The 12267-nt window shown below is 48.3% G+C and overlaps 1 protein-coding gene and 1 long non-coding RNA gene across 2 annotated transcripts in view; one reads left to right on the forward strand and one right to left on the reverse strand.

The window, feature by feature from the left end:
* Positions 1 to 2083: 2083 nt before the first annotated feature.
* FOXG1 (forkhead box G1) lies at positions 2084 to 5865 on the reverse strand. The gene has a single exon (XM_035327486.1). The coding sequence runs from the start codon at positions 5090 to 5092 to the stop codon at positions 3716 to 3718; it is 1377 nt and encodes a 458-aa protein (XP_035183377.1). The 5' UTR covers positions 5093 to 5865; the 3' UTR covers positions 2084 to 3715.
* A 720-nt stretch (positions 5866 to 6585) lies between these two features.
* Positions 6586 to 12267, forward strand: part of LOC118167729 — a 70011-nt gene continuing 64329 nt past the window's right edge. Inside the window, exon 1 of the long non-coding RNA XR_004751244.1 lies at positions 6586 to 10125. This is a non-coding gene — a long non-coding RNA (uncharacterized LOC118167729). The remainder of the gene's footprint in view (positions 10126 to 12267) is intronic.

Raw genomic sequence — 12267 nt, forward strand, 5'->3', positions numbered from 1 at the left:
AATAAAATAAAATAAAATAAAATAAAATAAAATAAAATAAAATAAAATAAAATAAAATAAAATAAAGCTTGCATTCTTCACAGAACGAGCCTGTTTAAAGAGGAGCCTAAAAGACATTCTCAGCGAACAAAAGGGTAGCAGGCAAAGGTAAAGGCATATTTGGGGCCTTGGCAGTCCTGCTACAACCCATGACAACTTTAGCATTTTTTTTCTTTCCAAAACCAGTCTCTTTGCTGGTAATGTGTGTATAGAATCGTGAATAAATTACCAGCCCAACCACCACCCTTTCCCCCAGAGCAAGAGAAAGAGGTGTGACACCTGAATTGCTTAGGTAACACTTCGCTGTACTGAACCTAAAGCAGAGCACTGAGAGCGAGAGTTTACTGAAAAGAAGTCTGGAGAGACATACATCAAGGCTACCCTTTTCAGGAATTATGATGCATCACGCTTATCTAATTAATACTTATTAGCCAACCCAGAACTCTGACATGGTGAGATTGTGCTTTCCTCCAACCTGACTTCTTCCTCCTTTTAGTACACTGTCAGCGGATTTTTTCACATTGCAAACTAAATAATACTTTAAGTATGTGCTATTGGATTTCCTACAAGCAATTGGAAGTAGTAAATAATAAATCATTTCCTTTGTCAGCTGTAGCAGATGCCATTCTTTACATTTGCTTGGGTACAAATATATAGAATGGGGTCTCGGGGCTTCAAGAGTTTAAATCACACCTATTTCATTTTATTATTTCCGATAGGTTTGTTGCAAATAAGTTTTTATTTTATTTTATTTTATTTTTTAGTTTTTGCGATCACTTATTTTAATGACAATAGAACGAAGAATGTGGGTAGGCGCTTCCAAGTGGTGGTATCATCTCTTCATCCCCAAACAAAGCAACCTTTTTCTCATAGTGATGATTAATTTTGAATTGCAGAAGTGAGAGTGAAAGCCAAGAATATCAGAGATTTCTCTCCTTCTCCCCCACATAGTGCAGAGCTGGGTGTCCCATCTCTCATCCATAACCTTTCACTCCTCTCTCTTCCCTGCAGATTTGCTTGCATCTGTTTATTCATTACCTATTTTCGGAAGATTTCTTCTCTCTCCCCTTATTCTTTCAGCATGACAAATATACTCTTTGCAAGAACTCAGATTTTCTTTTTTCTTTTTTTTTTTCTTTTTCTTTTTCTTTTCTTTCTCTCTCTCTCTCTCTCTTTTTTTTTTTTTTTTTTTCCTGTATGCACCCCTGGCATTTTTTTTCTCCCTCTTTTCTGCCTTTCTAAGTCCAGCTCTTTAAAGCGTTTGCGATAACATCTTCGAGCTAGAGATTATTTTTCATGTGGCCTATTGTGAGCAGTCGCCGTCTTATTGCATTGCTGCGGAGCACAGTTTAGTCTACACAAACGTAACAAATGAACAACTTGTCCTCTGCAGACTCGCTGCGGGATCCAATTAGTTGTTAAACCTTTTGCACAAGTTTTCTAATTATTTTCCCGACTCGTGGCTTTTATAGGGTTCCCTAAACTCGTCAAGAAACTGATTCTTTTTAGGATTAAACGCTTCTTAAAACTAGTCATCGCGTTGCTTCCTTAAAACTAAGGGGCGATTCTCCGGGCAGCCGAATATACTTACACACGTTTGCATGGGCTAGCGGGCTTCAGCCAGCCTTCCCACCGCCAGGCAGACAGGGGAAAAGAGAAATCCATTCCCAAACTTGAAATTTAAGCACATCCACATTTTTTTTTCCTCCCCTCTCCTCTAAGACCTTTAAACATCGGTATGCGAGCACGGCATCACGTGAGCCGCAGCTCCCTGCCCCGCCGCCCCGCCGCCCCGCAGCCCCGCAGCCCCGGTCCGCAGCCCCGCAGCCCCCCGGGCCCTCAGCCCCGCATTCCCGCAGCCCCCCGGCCCCGCAGCCCCCAGGCCCCGCGGCCCCGGCCCGGCTCTCGCCGGCCGCAGGGCGAAGGGGGCGGAGGAGGGAGGCTCCGGCTCCCAGCGGCAGCCGCCTGCACAACGTGCCAAGCCAAAGGGTTTTGCAGCATGCAAAGGCTCTAAGTACAGAGTATAGACGCTTCCGGAACAGTGTATCTTTAAGATAAGGATTGCATTTAATACACATACGTATCATAGCTTGCCAGATTTGACCAAATAATTATAGGAAAGCTAATATGTATATGTATATACACACACATACACATCCATAGTTAATAGAGCTTCAGTTATCATACAGTCCAAACGATTTCCTTTTCAGATGGGTAACCCATTCAAACCATTGCAAAGATTGAAAGAACAACATGCACTTAGGAAATAAATAAAGTACCTGTACTTTTTCCGAACGTGTGTATATATACTCACGTATGCATGTACGTATATATATGTATGTAACTATATACATACGCAATTTTAAGCATTTTCAGCTTAAGACAGAGTTTTTAGCAAGACACCCTACATCGTAATACCAGTTCTCAGGCAGACCTGATGAGAGTCCTGCCCCGAAACGGACATCACAGTAGTGGCCGTGGTGTTTAATTAAATACCCTAATTCCCTGCTCCTTTATATTCCAAAATACCGTGGTAAAATACAAAGTGATCGGGGGGGAGGAGGGGGATGAGCATGTGAAAAATGGTGGACTACTGTAACAAGCAGCGCTCTGATCTCCCTACAACTTTAAAGCCTCAGGCGTATTAATTTTAGTTAATAAAAAAGACAAAAAAACTATCAAGTATATATGAATTTAGCCTATTTTTTTTTATTTCTGTGTGTTCATAGTAAACATTTTTGTAAGTGACAAACACGGGCATATGACCACAGTATCACAATCAAGAAATTTTAAGACGACATTAACAATCACTCAAATTTATGCGGCATTTGCGCAACACAGGTTACATATTTGCAAGGTTTACCTATAAGTACAATAGGTATTAACATTTCACTACATTTAGAAAAAAAATAAAGGTGACCTGTTAGTGACCACATACATCAAAATATACACAACACAAACTGAAGGCAATCATTAATTTTGTCCCCTTCTGATTCATTTGAACGGGCAGTGCTGCAAACTGAAATAATGTTGCTGTTTTTAAATTACTCCGTACACTGAGTGCATTTTCTAAAACCCAATCTTTGGTCTAAAAGTAAACAAACAAACAAACAGAAAAAAAATAGAAAGAAATAAAAGAAAGCCCAAAAATAAGCAGTTCGGTAAAGAAAGGGATAAAATATTAAATGGCCAAAACGTAGTTCTTGGGCATCTTTCAGGATGAAATTCTGGTTAAATACAAATTACGTTTTAAGATTTTTTTTGTAGGTTTCATAAATTTAGTGGCTTTTTATTTTTTCAAGGTCTGCACCCACCGACATACCCATGATAACTTATAATACTGCAAACATGGAGAATCTGGCGGCTTTTAGTGATAGACTTATCGTATTTGAAGAAAAATTGCGAAAGCAGTCACTATTTAGATACACATTCTACTATAATTTTGTCTTCCAAACTTCATAGTCTACAATGTAATCTCCCCACATTGCACCTTGCTGACACTCCTCACCTTGGTGGAATAATAAACAACCCTAAAGACTGAACAAACGTACAGAAAATGGGGGACTTAATAAAAAATACCTGGACTTTTTTGTTTTGCTTTTTTTTTTTTCTTTTAATTATCATTTACAATGCAAATGTGTGTAAAATGTTCACTTACAGTCTGATCCCATGGATGTTAATGTATTAAAGGGTTTGAAGAAGACCCCTGATTTTGATGTGTGAAATAATCAGAAAGTCCTCCGGAAAGTCCCGTTGTGAAACTTGGCAAAGAAGGTCTTAAGGACTCACAGGGGAGAGTGGAGGGCGCCTGTGGCGACGTGGAGGAGGAGGCTGCCCTGGCCGTCATTGAAGTGCTGCTTTGAGAAGTCATTGAAGGGTGAGGAACGTGGGGGAAAAAGTAACTCGTCTGTCCTGCTAGAAGGTTTACAGAGCAGGGATTTAGGGAATAGGTGCCGGAGCAGGGAACTGACAAGCCACACGGCACTGAGGCAGCCAGAGCTGCTGCTGTGAGGTGATGAGTGGCATAAGGTATCTCTCCATTGACTAGTCTATCAACACTTAACCCATTAGACGTGGAAAAGGAGTGGTTGTTTCCCAAGGAGTTTTGAGTCAACACTGAGCTGTAGGGCATGGGGTGGCTGGGGTAGGCGGACGTGGTCCCATTGTAACTCAAAGTGCTGCTGGCCCGGGGGTGGTGCAGGGAGAGGAAGGGGGACATAGGCCAGTACAAGGATCCCGCCCTGTCCATGAAAGTCAGTCCGGTAGAGGTGAGGCGGGCGCCGCGCTTGAAGGCCAGCTTGGCCCGCGAGGTGGTGGAGCGCCGGCGGAGCTTGCCGGTGGTGCCGCCGATGAAGACGTCGTCGCTGGACGGGTCCAGCATCCAGTAGTTTCCCTTGCCCGGGTCGTCGTAGTGGCGGGGCACCTTGACGAAGCACTTATTGAGGGAGAGGTTGTGGCGGATGGAGTTCTGCCAGCCCTGCTTGTTCTCCCGGTAGTAGGGAAAGTTCTTCATGATGAACTCGTAGATGCCATTGAGCGTCAGGCGCTTCTCGGGGCTCTGCCGGATGGCCATCATGATGAGGGCGTTGTAGCTGAACGGCGGCTTCTCGTACTTGCCGTTCTTCTTCTCGCCCTCCTTGCCGCTCTCCCCTTCCTTGCCCCCCTCCGCCGCCCCCTTCTTCTCGTCCGCCGCCTTCTCCTTCTCCTCCAGCTCCACCGCCGCCGCCGCCGCGCCCGCCTCGCCCTTGCCGGCCAGCATCTCCGCCTTGGCCACCTCCAGGGCGCCGGAGGCGGCGGCGGCGGGGGGCGGCAGCAGGAGCTGCCCCTTCTCCTCGTCCTCCTCCTCGGCCGCGGCGGCTCGCTGGGGCTGCTGCTGCGGCGGGTGGTGGTGGTGATGGTGATGGTGGTGGTGGTGGTGGGGGTGGTGGCTGTTGTGGTGGCTGTGGCTGCTGTGGTTGTTGTCGCTCTGGACGGCTTCGGGCACCAGGCTGTTTATGCTAAAGGAGGATTTCGGCAGCATTTTCGCTTCCTTCCTATCTCCCATGTCCAACATCACACACTAGTCTCAGGGGGGAAGCGGCAGCGGCCGGGGGAGCGGCGCCCGGGGCGGCGGCGGCCGGGCTGGCGGCGGCGGCACCACCGGCGGCGGCGGCGGCGACGGCAGCGGCGGCGGCAGCGCAGTTGGACCGCAGTCTCAAGCGCTGGCAAGTCATGTAGCAGGGACAGGAACCGCCGGGGAGGGAAAAAAAAATAATAGGAATAATAATCACCAATCAGAGAAAATCAAACCGAGTCGGAGCGGAGGAGAGGAAGAAAAAAAAAAAAAAAAAAAAAAAAAAAAGAAAAAAAAAGGGAAAAAACCCCCCGGGAACCCCACAAAAAAAAAAAAAAAACCCCCCCCCCAACAAAAAAAAAAAAAAAAAAAAAAAGCTACTTCATGGTGCCTGGCTCCCCCGGCAAGCCAGAGCAGGGGGAGGACGGACGGAAGGAAGGACGGAAGGAAGGAAGGAAGGACGGAGCAGCCGCGGCGGGTCGGCGCGGAGCGAGCGGAGCCGGGCTATACAGAGCGCCCCGGCCACAATTAGTTTCAGAGCTGCAGACACGCACCGGGGCTGTAAAAAATTTTTTGGTTTAACCTTTCCCACCGGCCGCCCAATCAGCGCCGCCGGCGTGCCGCCGCGTCTGCCCGCCCGCCGCCCAATGGCCAGGCGCCGCCGCGCTTCGCCCCGCCTCTCTCCCGCCGGCGGCACGCCCCCCGCCGCCGCCGCGGCTCCTGCGGCGCAGGGATACCGGCGGCGGGGCGCATCACCGCGGCGGTGTACACACACACACACACACACACACACACACGCACATACACCCCCGCAGCCCCCCCCGCCCGCAGCTCCGAGCGCGGATCCCCTCACGGCAAACAAACAGCCGCCGTCCCGCCGCTCTGCGCCCGTCCCGTCCACCTGCCCCGCGGTCCCGCGGCGGAGCAGCGCTGCCCCGTGCCTTTGCGCCCCCCTCCCGTGGCGGCGAAGGGGGCGGATAGGCGCGGAGGCCGCGGTGCGGCCGAGGTACTACTTTGCGGGTCCCGCTGAAGGCCGCGGGCCCGCTCGGCCCGCCAGGCCCCGCCGCGGGTCCTGCGGCGCCGGTTATTTTTTTCCGAGGGACGGAAACAAAACAAAACGAAAATTCCGCTGGAGGGCACCGAGACGGCGGGGCGTGCCTGCGGGGCCGCGGCTGGCCTTGAGGCGGCGGAGCCCGGCCGGGCCGGGCCGGGCCGGGGCCTCTCCCCGAACGGTGCGGGGCTGCGACCGAGCAGCTGTTCCCTCACGGCCCCCCGGCCCCCGAGCGGAGCCACGACGGCGGCGGAACCGTGCTGGGCGCCCCCCTGCCCACCTCGCTCCCCGCAGGGCCCGGGGGGGTCGGTGGCGGGGAGGAGAGCTTGCGGCCACAGCGTCCCCGGCCGAGGGGGTCGGCGGTAACCGGCCGCATCGAGCGGTCCCTCACTGCGAACACGTGAAAAAAAAAAAAAAAAAAAAAAAGGAAAGAAAGAAAGAAAACCAGTCCTCTAACTAACAAAGCAGACTCGCAGCTTTCTTATTCGGAAAACAGAAGGGGAAATGTAATCGATAGCGCATAGGTGCCATTAAAAGTGAAGCGCTGTGCAACGACGACGTACAGTCCGTGCCTACCGCTGCGTTAAGCCACCCAAAGTTTATGTTTGTTCTGCAGGGAAAAAAAATGTTTCGTAGAAATAAGGCTTGTAGCTCAGTCCCAGATAAAACAGTTTATCCCGGACAAATTCAGGTTAGACCTCAGCGCGACAAACGTGGTTATGTGTGGATATGCACTTTATATATGTGTTTGTGTGTATGTGTGAGAGAGAGAGTGAGAGAGAGAGAGTAAATAACGAGAACAATTATAATGGACTGGTAATAAACAATTGCAGTTGGGAATGGCACGAACTCTGTGCATCGGATTAACCTCGAATGACCTTACCACAATTGTATTTATTTATCCAATTTCATAACAGGTTGCTACTGACAAAAAAGTAAAAAAAGAGGGAGATAAAGGTCGATGATCGACTACGTTTATTTTTTATTTTTATTTTTTAGAAAAGCGGTTGTTTAAAAAATCATGTCAATTTGTAATTATTTCATTGCACAACACTGAAGCCAATGTTTGGGAATTCTTAAGGAAGAATGCGGTGTGGAGAATATGACTTGACTCTACAATGGCAAGGGGTAAGAGGAAAGGTAAGATTGGTGCATATTATTATGATTATGACGATCATTAACTAATATGTGTCATTATGGTGCGCTGGGATCCCATTAGGGTGGCTGGGCCCGGTGCATTTTCCTACTCGGTCTAGCATGTAATGATTCGGTGTAACCGGATTCTTGAGAAAGGACAGGTTACGTAAACATTTACTGATGTGGAGTAACTATACTATTTGTACTCTGATATGCAGGAAGGAAAGTGTTGATTAACACAGAAGAAAAAAAAGCGAAATTAGCTGATTGCATGCTCATAAGTGCAAGCTGTCATTGAACTGCTTTTAAAATAGACACAGCTGGGTGTTTGTGTTGAAAAATTTCTTGTGTTTTTGCTAATACTGAAATAAGCATGATTTTGTATACCAAACATTTTCAGATCATTAAAATTTGTAATCTGTGCTGGTTTTAAACACAAAGAAAAGAAACAGATTCATTTCGCTGTAAAATTTGCTGATATTATATTAACTCAATCAGGTCTGTACAAATGGTGTATTGTGCCTTATCAAATCTCTTTGATCCATTTAATACACAAAGTGCCAAACGTGTGTATTGTTTGTTAACATTGAACGTTTTATTCAAATCCCAGATCTGCAGCAAACTGGAGGAGTTCTCGTTTAATGTAACACTGTCATTGCCTGTTGAAATTTTAATGCTCTGAGGTGTTTCTCAGGTCACAGCTGAGTTTACTTCGCGTTGTGATCGGGGACGAAAAAGTAGCAGGGAAGAAAATAAACGTTTCATCCTTTTGCTTTTCTGAGCAAAGGTCTAATACCGAGAGCAACGTGCTTTTAAAACGTTTGGTGATCTCGATTTAACTCTCAGTCATTTGTCACGGCAGCAGTATAAATCATTGTGCACAAACTTAGGATTTATATTATATATTTTTTTTAATGCCGTGGATATACAGTTCTACCAAAAAAGGAAATGTTGCGTCCAATATGCAGTACATATCGTTCCAAGCCCTTGAGATTAATTCACTGTTTATAGGACAGAAAAGGATATGTAAGAGAGGCCACGTCAATTATTATTTCTGCTGGACTCTAACTTTTGAGTCTGGCCATTTTTTTTCCTCCCCAGAAAATTCTCCGTTTATAAAATCGGAGATATTTACTTTGGAAAAGCGGGAGTCTTGCTCTAATGCCAATTCTTCTCTTAGCTCTGACCTGGCCACGACTCCCATTTACTTCAGTGTTAGCTTTGTATGTTGGAGCCCTGAATAAGTGGCTGCTTTGACCCCTCAGCTCCGCTCAGACTCGGATTCTTGTAAGAAGGTCCGTAACGGCAGGCAGCATTTTTTAACGTGAAAGTTTTTGTGGGGTGTCAGGAGAAAAAGCTTGTGCGGAGACGGGGAGCGCACGGCCCCAGCCATGTGAACCACGGCGAGGTGTGAAGCCGAGCCCCAGCTCTCTGCAGAGTGTGGGTGCTCCCTCACCTGCGCGTTCGCCCTCGGCCGTGGACCTGCTGCACTGAACGCCAGGGATGGGCTGGGGATGTCCGAACCCGGGACAGGGGTGAAGACCTGAGCTGAAACGTCCTGGCTGAAGTGCCATTCGCCTGAGTGCCAGCAGTCTCCACAAGGTTCCTGGATATAGTTCACACTGATAGTGTTTCAACCGCGCACTTTTCCCTTCCTTACATTTTTTAGGAATCAGAGGCCGAAGGAAAAGCGGCCCGTCTCCACTGTAAGCCCAATGGATACAGATAGGGTGCATCCCCCCAGCTCCAGCCTTCAATCCCTCTTCACACGGGTATAGCGGCTCTGTACTCCCAGGCTTTTTCAAGGGGTTAAGCTGCTAAAATGTCCTGACAGCTTAAGGAATGAATGAGGGTTTTTTCAGCCATGAAGAAAGGGTATTTAGTAACCACGCTTCGATGGCATCATGCTTCCATGAAACGAGTCAGGACACTTAGGTTTAACAATCAGTAACGTCGCATTCGGTACAGTAAATGCCTGGATGTACACATATATAATTCTATCCCCCCTTGACTCTGAGCTTGCCTTATTTATCCCAGGTTACCTGGGCAATTAAGGTAAGGACTGCTCAGCAGACACCGATACCCCGCTGCTCAGGCATGGCGAATGGGGACGGAGCAGTGCACTAACAAAGAGAGAGAGGTGGTCAAACATTTTGAAGAGGGGTGAATGGGACTGGAGGTGGATGGATAGATGAATGGAGGCAAAGAGGGAGAGGAAGAAGTATTCAGTGGTCCACCCTTATATCTGCATTTGAAAATTTAAGGTTAGGTGTCTGTCTCTAGCCAACTTTCAGTTAATCCGTAACAGCTGGTAGTGGTGCTAACGTCTAGTGATTAGAAGTTACTCTATTTAGCATACTGTATCCTTCTTCCATGGGTTTTGGTTACAGGTTATACGATTAGGATTGCGAGAACAGTAGTGAACTAAACTTCCCAGTAAGAGGTCTTCACACCAGGGAAGTGTTACTTTGCTGCAGCAGCCCTGCCTCGTCAGTCATTAGGAAGCTGCAGGTTGTCAGAGGCTTCTCTTGCGCGCACACACGCGCAGACACACACACGCACACACACAAAACCACAGCACTAAAACTAAATTAAGAAGCCGATGATTAAGACAAGCGTCTACGAGGCCTGTCATTTCAGCATCCTTCCATCATAACATTGTGGCACCGAGAAATTTGCTTGAAAACCCTGGAAAAAATGTCTATGGGAGAGCCTCGTATTTGAGATAGCATAAATGTTAACATCAAATGTAGACTGGGAACTGCCTCGGATGCAAGATAGTATTCCAGAGAGGACACGAGAGCTGCAGAGACCTTTGGGCTGTCCACACACTCCTGAAACTCGGGTGAGTATCTCTCCCTTCTATTGAAGCAGGTACGCAGGCACTTTGTGAATCGAACTGGACCATATTTGAAATTCGCAGCTATGTTCATTTCGGAGTCTTCGGGGAACTCCCCCTAAAGATAGATCTGTAATGAAAAGTCCCTACTGGATGACTAATGGTTATTGGCACTCAGTGCCCCTTTAAGGAGAGCAGCACATATTGTGCCGAAGACCTTGCAAGCACCCTTTAAATACAAACATTTTAAGTCCCCCTCCCATGCATCCCCACCCCTGTTGTTTTCGGGCTAGTTGTGTTGTATCTCCTCTTCCCCCCTCCTTTAAGCTCTCTCGTCTTCCCTCCCCCCACCCCCATTCAGAACTAATTGCTCAGTTGCTTAAATGTTTCAAGAAGAGCTAAATTTCTCCATCCGATGATCTTTTGAGAAGCTGCACTGTACCATAAAGAACAGCCAGCGGGGCACTGTATACCTTTGAGAAGGCTGCGCAGCTAGAAGAGAGAGCGCGTTAAAACAATGCCATTCATCGACTAGGTGCAAAGAGTTCCCCTAATGTTGAACTTTAGGAAGTTTCTCGGACGGTAGGGGTTGCACAGAAACGTGGTAACGGGAAGCGGTTGCTGCAGGGGACAGCTTTGCTGGTGCCGTAAGCGTAAGACAAGACAGAGCAGTGACAGAAAGAGATCCGAATAAGCATCGGGGGCTGCGTTTCCCACGGCGGCTACACGGGGTGGAGAGGTCTGGATCTAGCTGTCTCTGTTAGGAGCTAAAGCTTTGATTTATTTATTCCTATGTCTTTAGAATAGCATCCATAGAAAGCCTACCTACAGAAAGTAGAGCATCCATTAGATTTTGTCTGTCAGAATTTTTCGAAACAGAATATTTCTACACTCGCTGCCAACTTTAATGTTAAAAAGTGCCTTTTAAAAAATCCTAAATTTAGCCGTATTTTTTATATGCGTGTATTTAAGAGTCGTCACACCTGCCTATGTAATACGTCCCATCGCGTATCAAAAAAAAGCTCTTCCTAATTCAAGAATCGGAAATTAAAATATCCCCTAAGAGTTATCCACAGAGCTATGCAGCCGATGATAATAAGGCGTGGGGGAGAATGGACAGGTTAAATGTCGCTTGCTGTTCTCTAGGTTTAAATACATCATTTTATTTTCTCCTGTGTTTACTGGCAAAACATTCTTGGCTAACACAGCGCTTTTGCCGGAGAGACTTCCAGGTGCTCTTTGACTCCTAAGAAACTCTCGCTAGGATATTTTCATGGCGTGGCTCTAAAGCTTCTTAGCCTCTTATAACCGTAATCTTTAGAGAATGACACATGGATCTGGTTTTGCAGTTTTTCGGTAACTCGAGAGGAAAGACGTGCCGGGCCCCCCTCCCCCCCCCCCCAGCCCCCCCCCCCCCCCCTCCGGCCCGCTCCCCCTCCCCCAGCACAAAGGCAGCCACCAGCCCTCCCCGGCTTATTTCACCCGAGCGCTCCGAAAAAGCTGGCCGGGCGCGGGCTCCCGGGCGGTGCCCATCCTACCTGGCCGTGCCGAGCTGTGCCGTGCCGTGCCGAGCCGTGCCGAGCCGTGCCGCGCTGCCTGCTCGGTGCCCCGCCGCAGCCCGCTCCCTGCACCGCACCTCCACCGCACCCCTTGGTTTATAGCGGAATCTCGGGCTCGGCGAGATGAGCTGTGGATCCGATTTTTAGGGCCTACAAAAGCGCAGCATCCTCCCCTCTCCCTCCTCAGCCCCCCCGGGCCCCCCTAGTAACCATAGCAAAATGCTGGAGGTAACACAAAAGACATAAACAGCTATACGCCCGTCTACGAGAAGGCGCCTGGCGAGCCTCGGAGCAAAGCCGATTTCGGCTTCTCCGTGCCCGGGGGTCGGGCGGGAGGAGGAGGTGCCGGGCCGAGGGGCTGCCGCTCGCTTCGGGCACAGGGTCGGGGATGCGGCTCGCTCGGGCTGCAAGGAGGCTCTTGGGAAGCAGATTTTGCTTGCTCCTCGGTCCCCTGCATGAGGAGGGCTCGCAGGAGAGGGCTCTTTATGTCGGTTGTTCTGAACACTTTAAATATTGGACAGGGCGGTCTCCGTGTTTTTCTTTTTCTTTCTTTCTTTCTTTCTTTCTTTCTTTCTTTCTTTCTTTCTTT

Source organism: Oxyura jamaicensis, chromosome 5 (genome assembly GCF_011077185.1).
Source record: "Oxyura jamaicensis isolate SHBP4307 breed ruddy duck chromosome 5, BPBGC_Ojam_1.0, whole genome shotgun sequence".
Taxonomy (NCBI): domain Eukaryota; kingdom Metazoa; phylum Chordata; class Aves; order Anseriformes; family Anatidae; genus Oxyura; species Oxyura jamaicensis.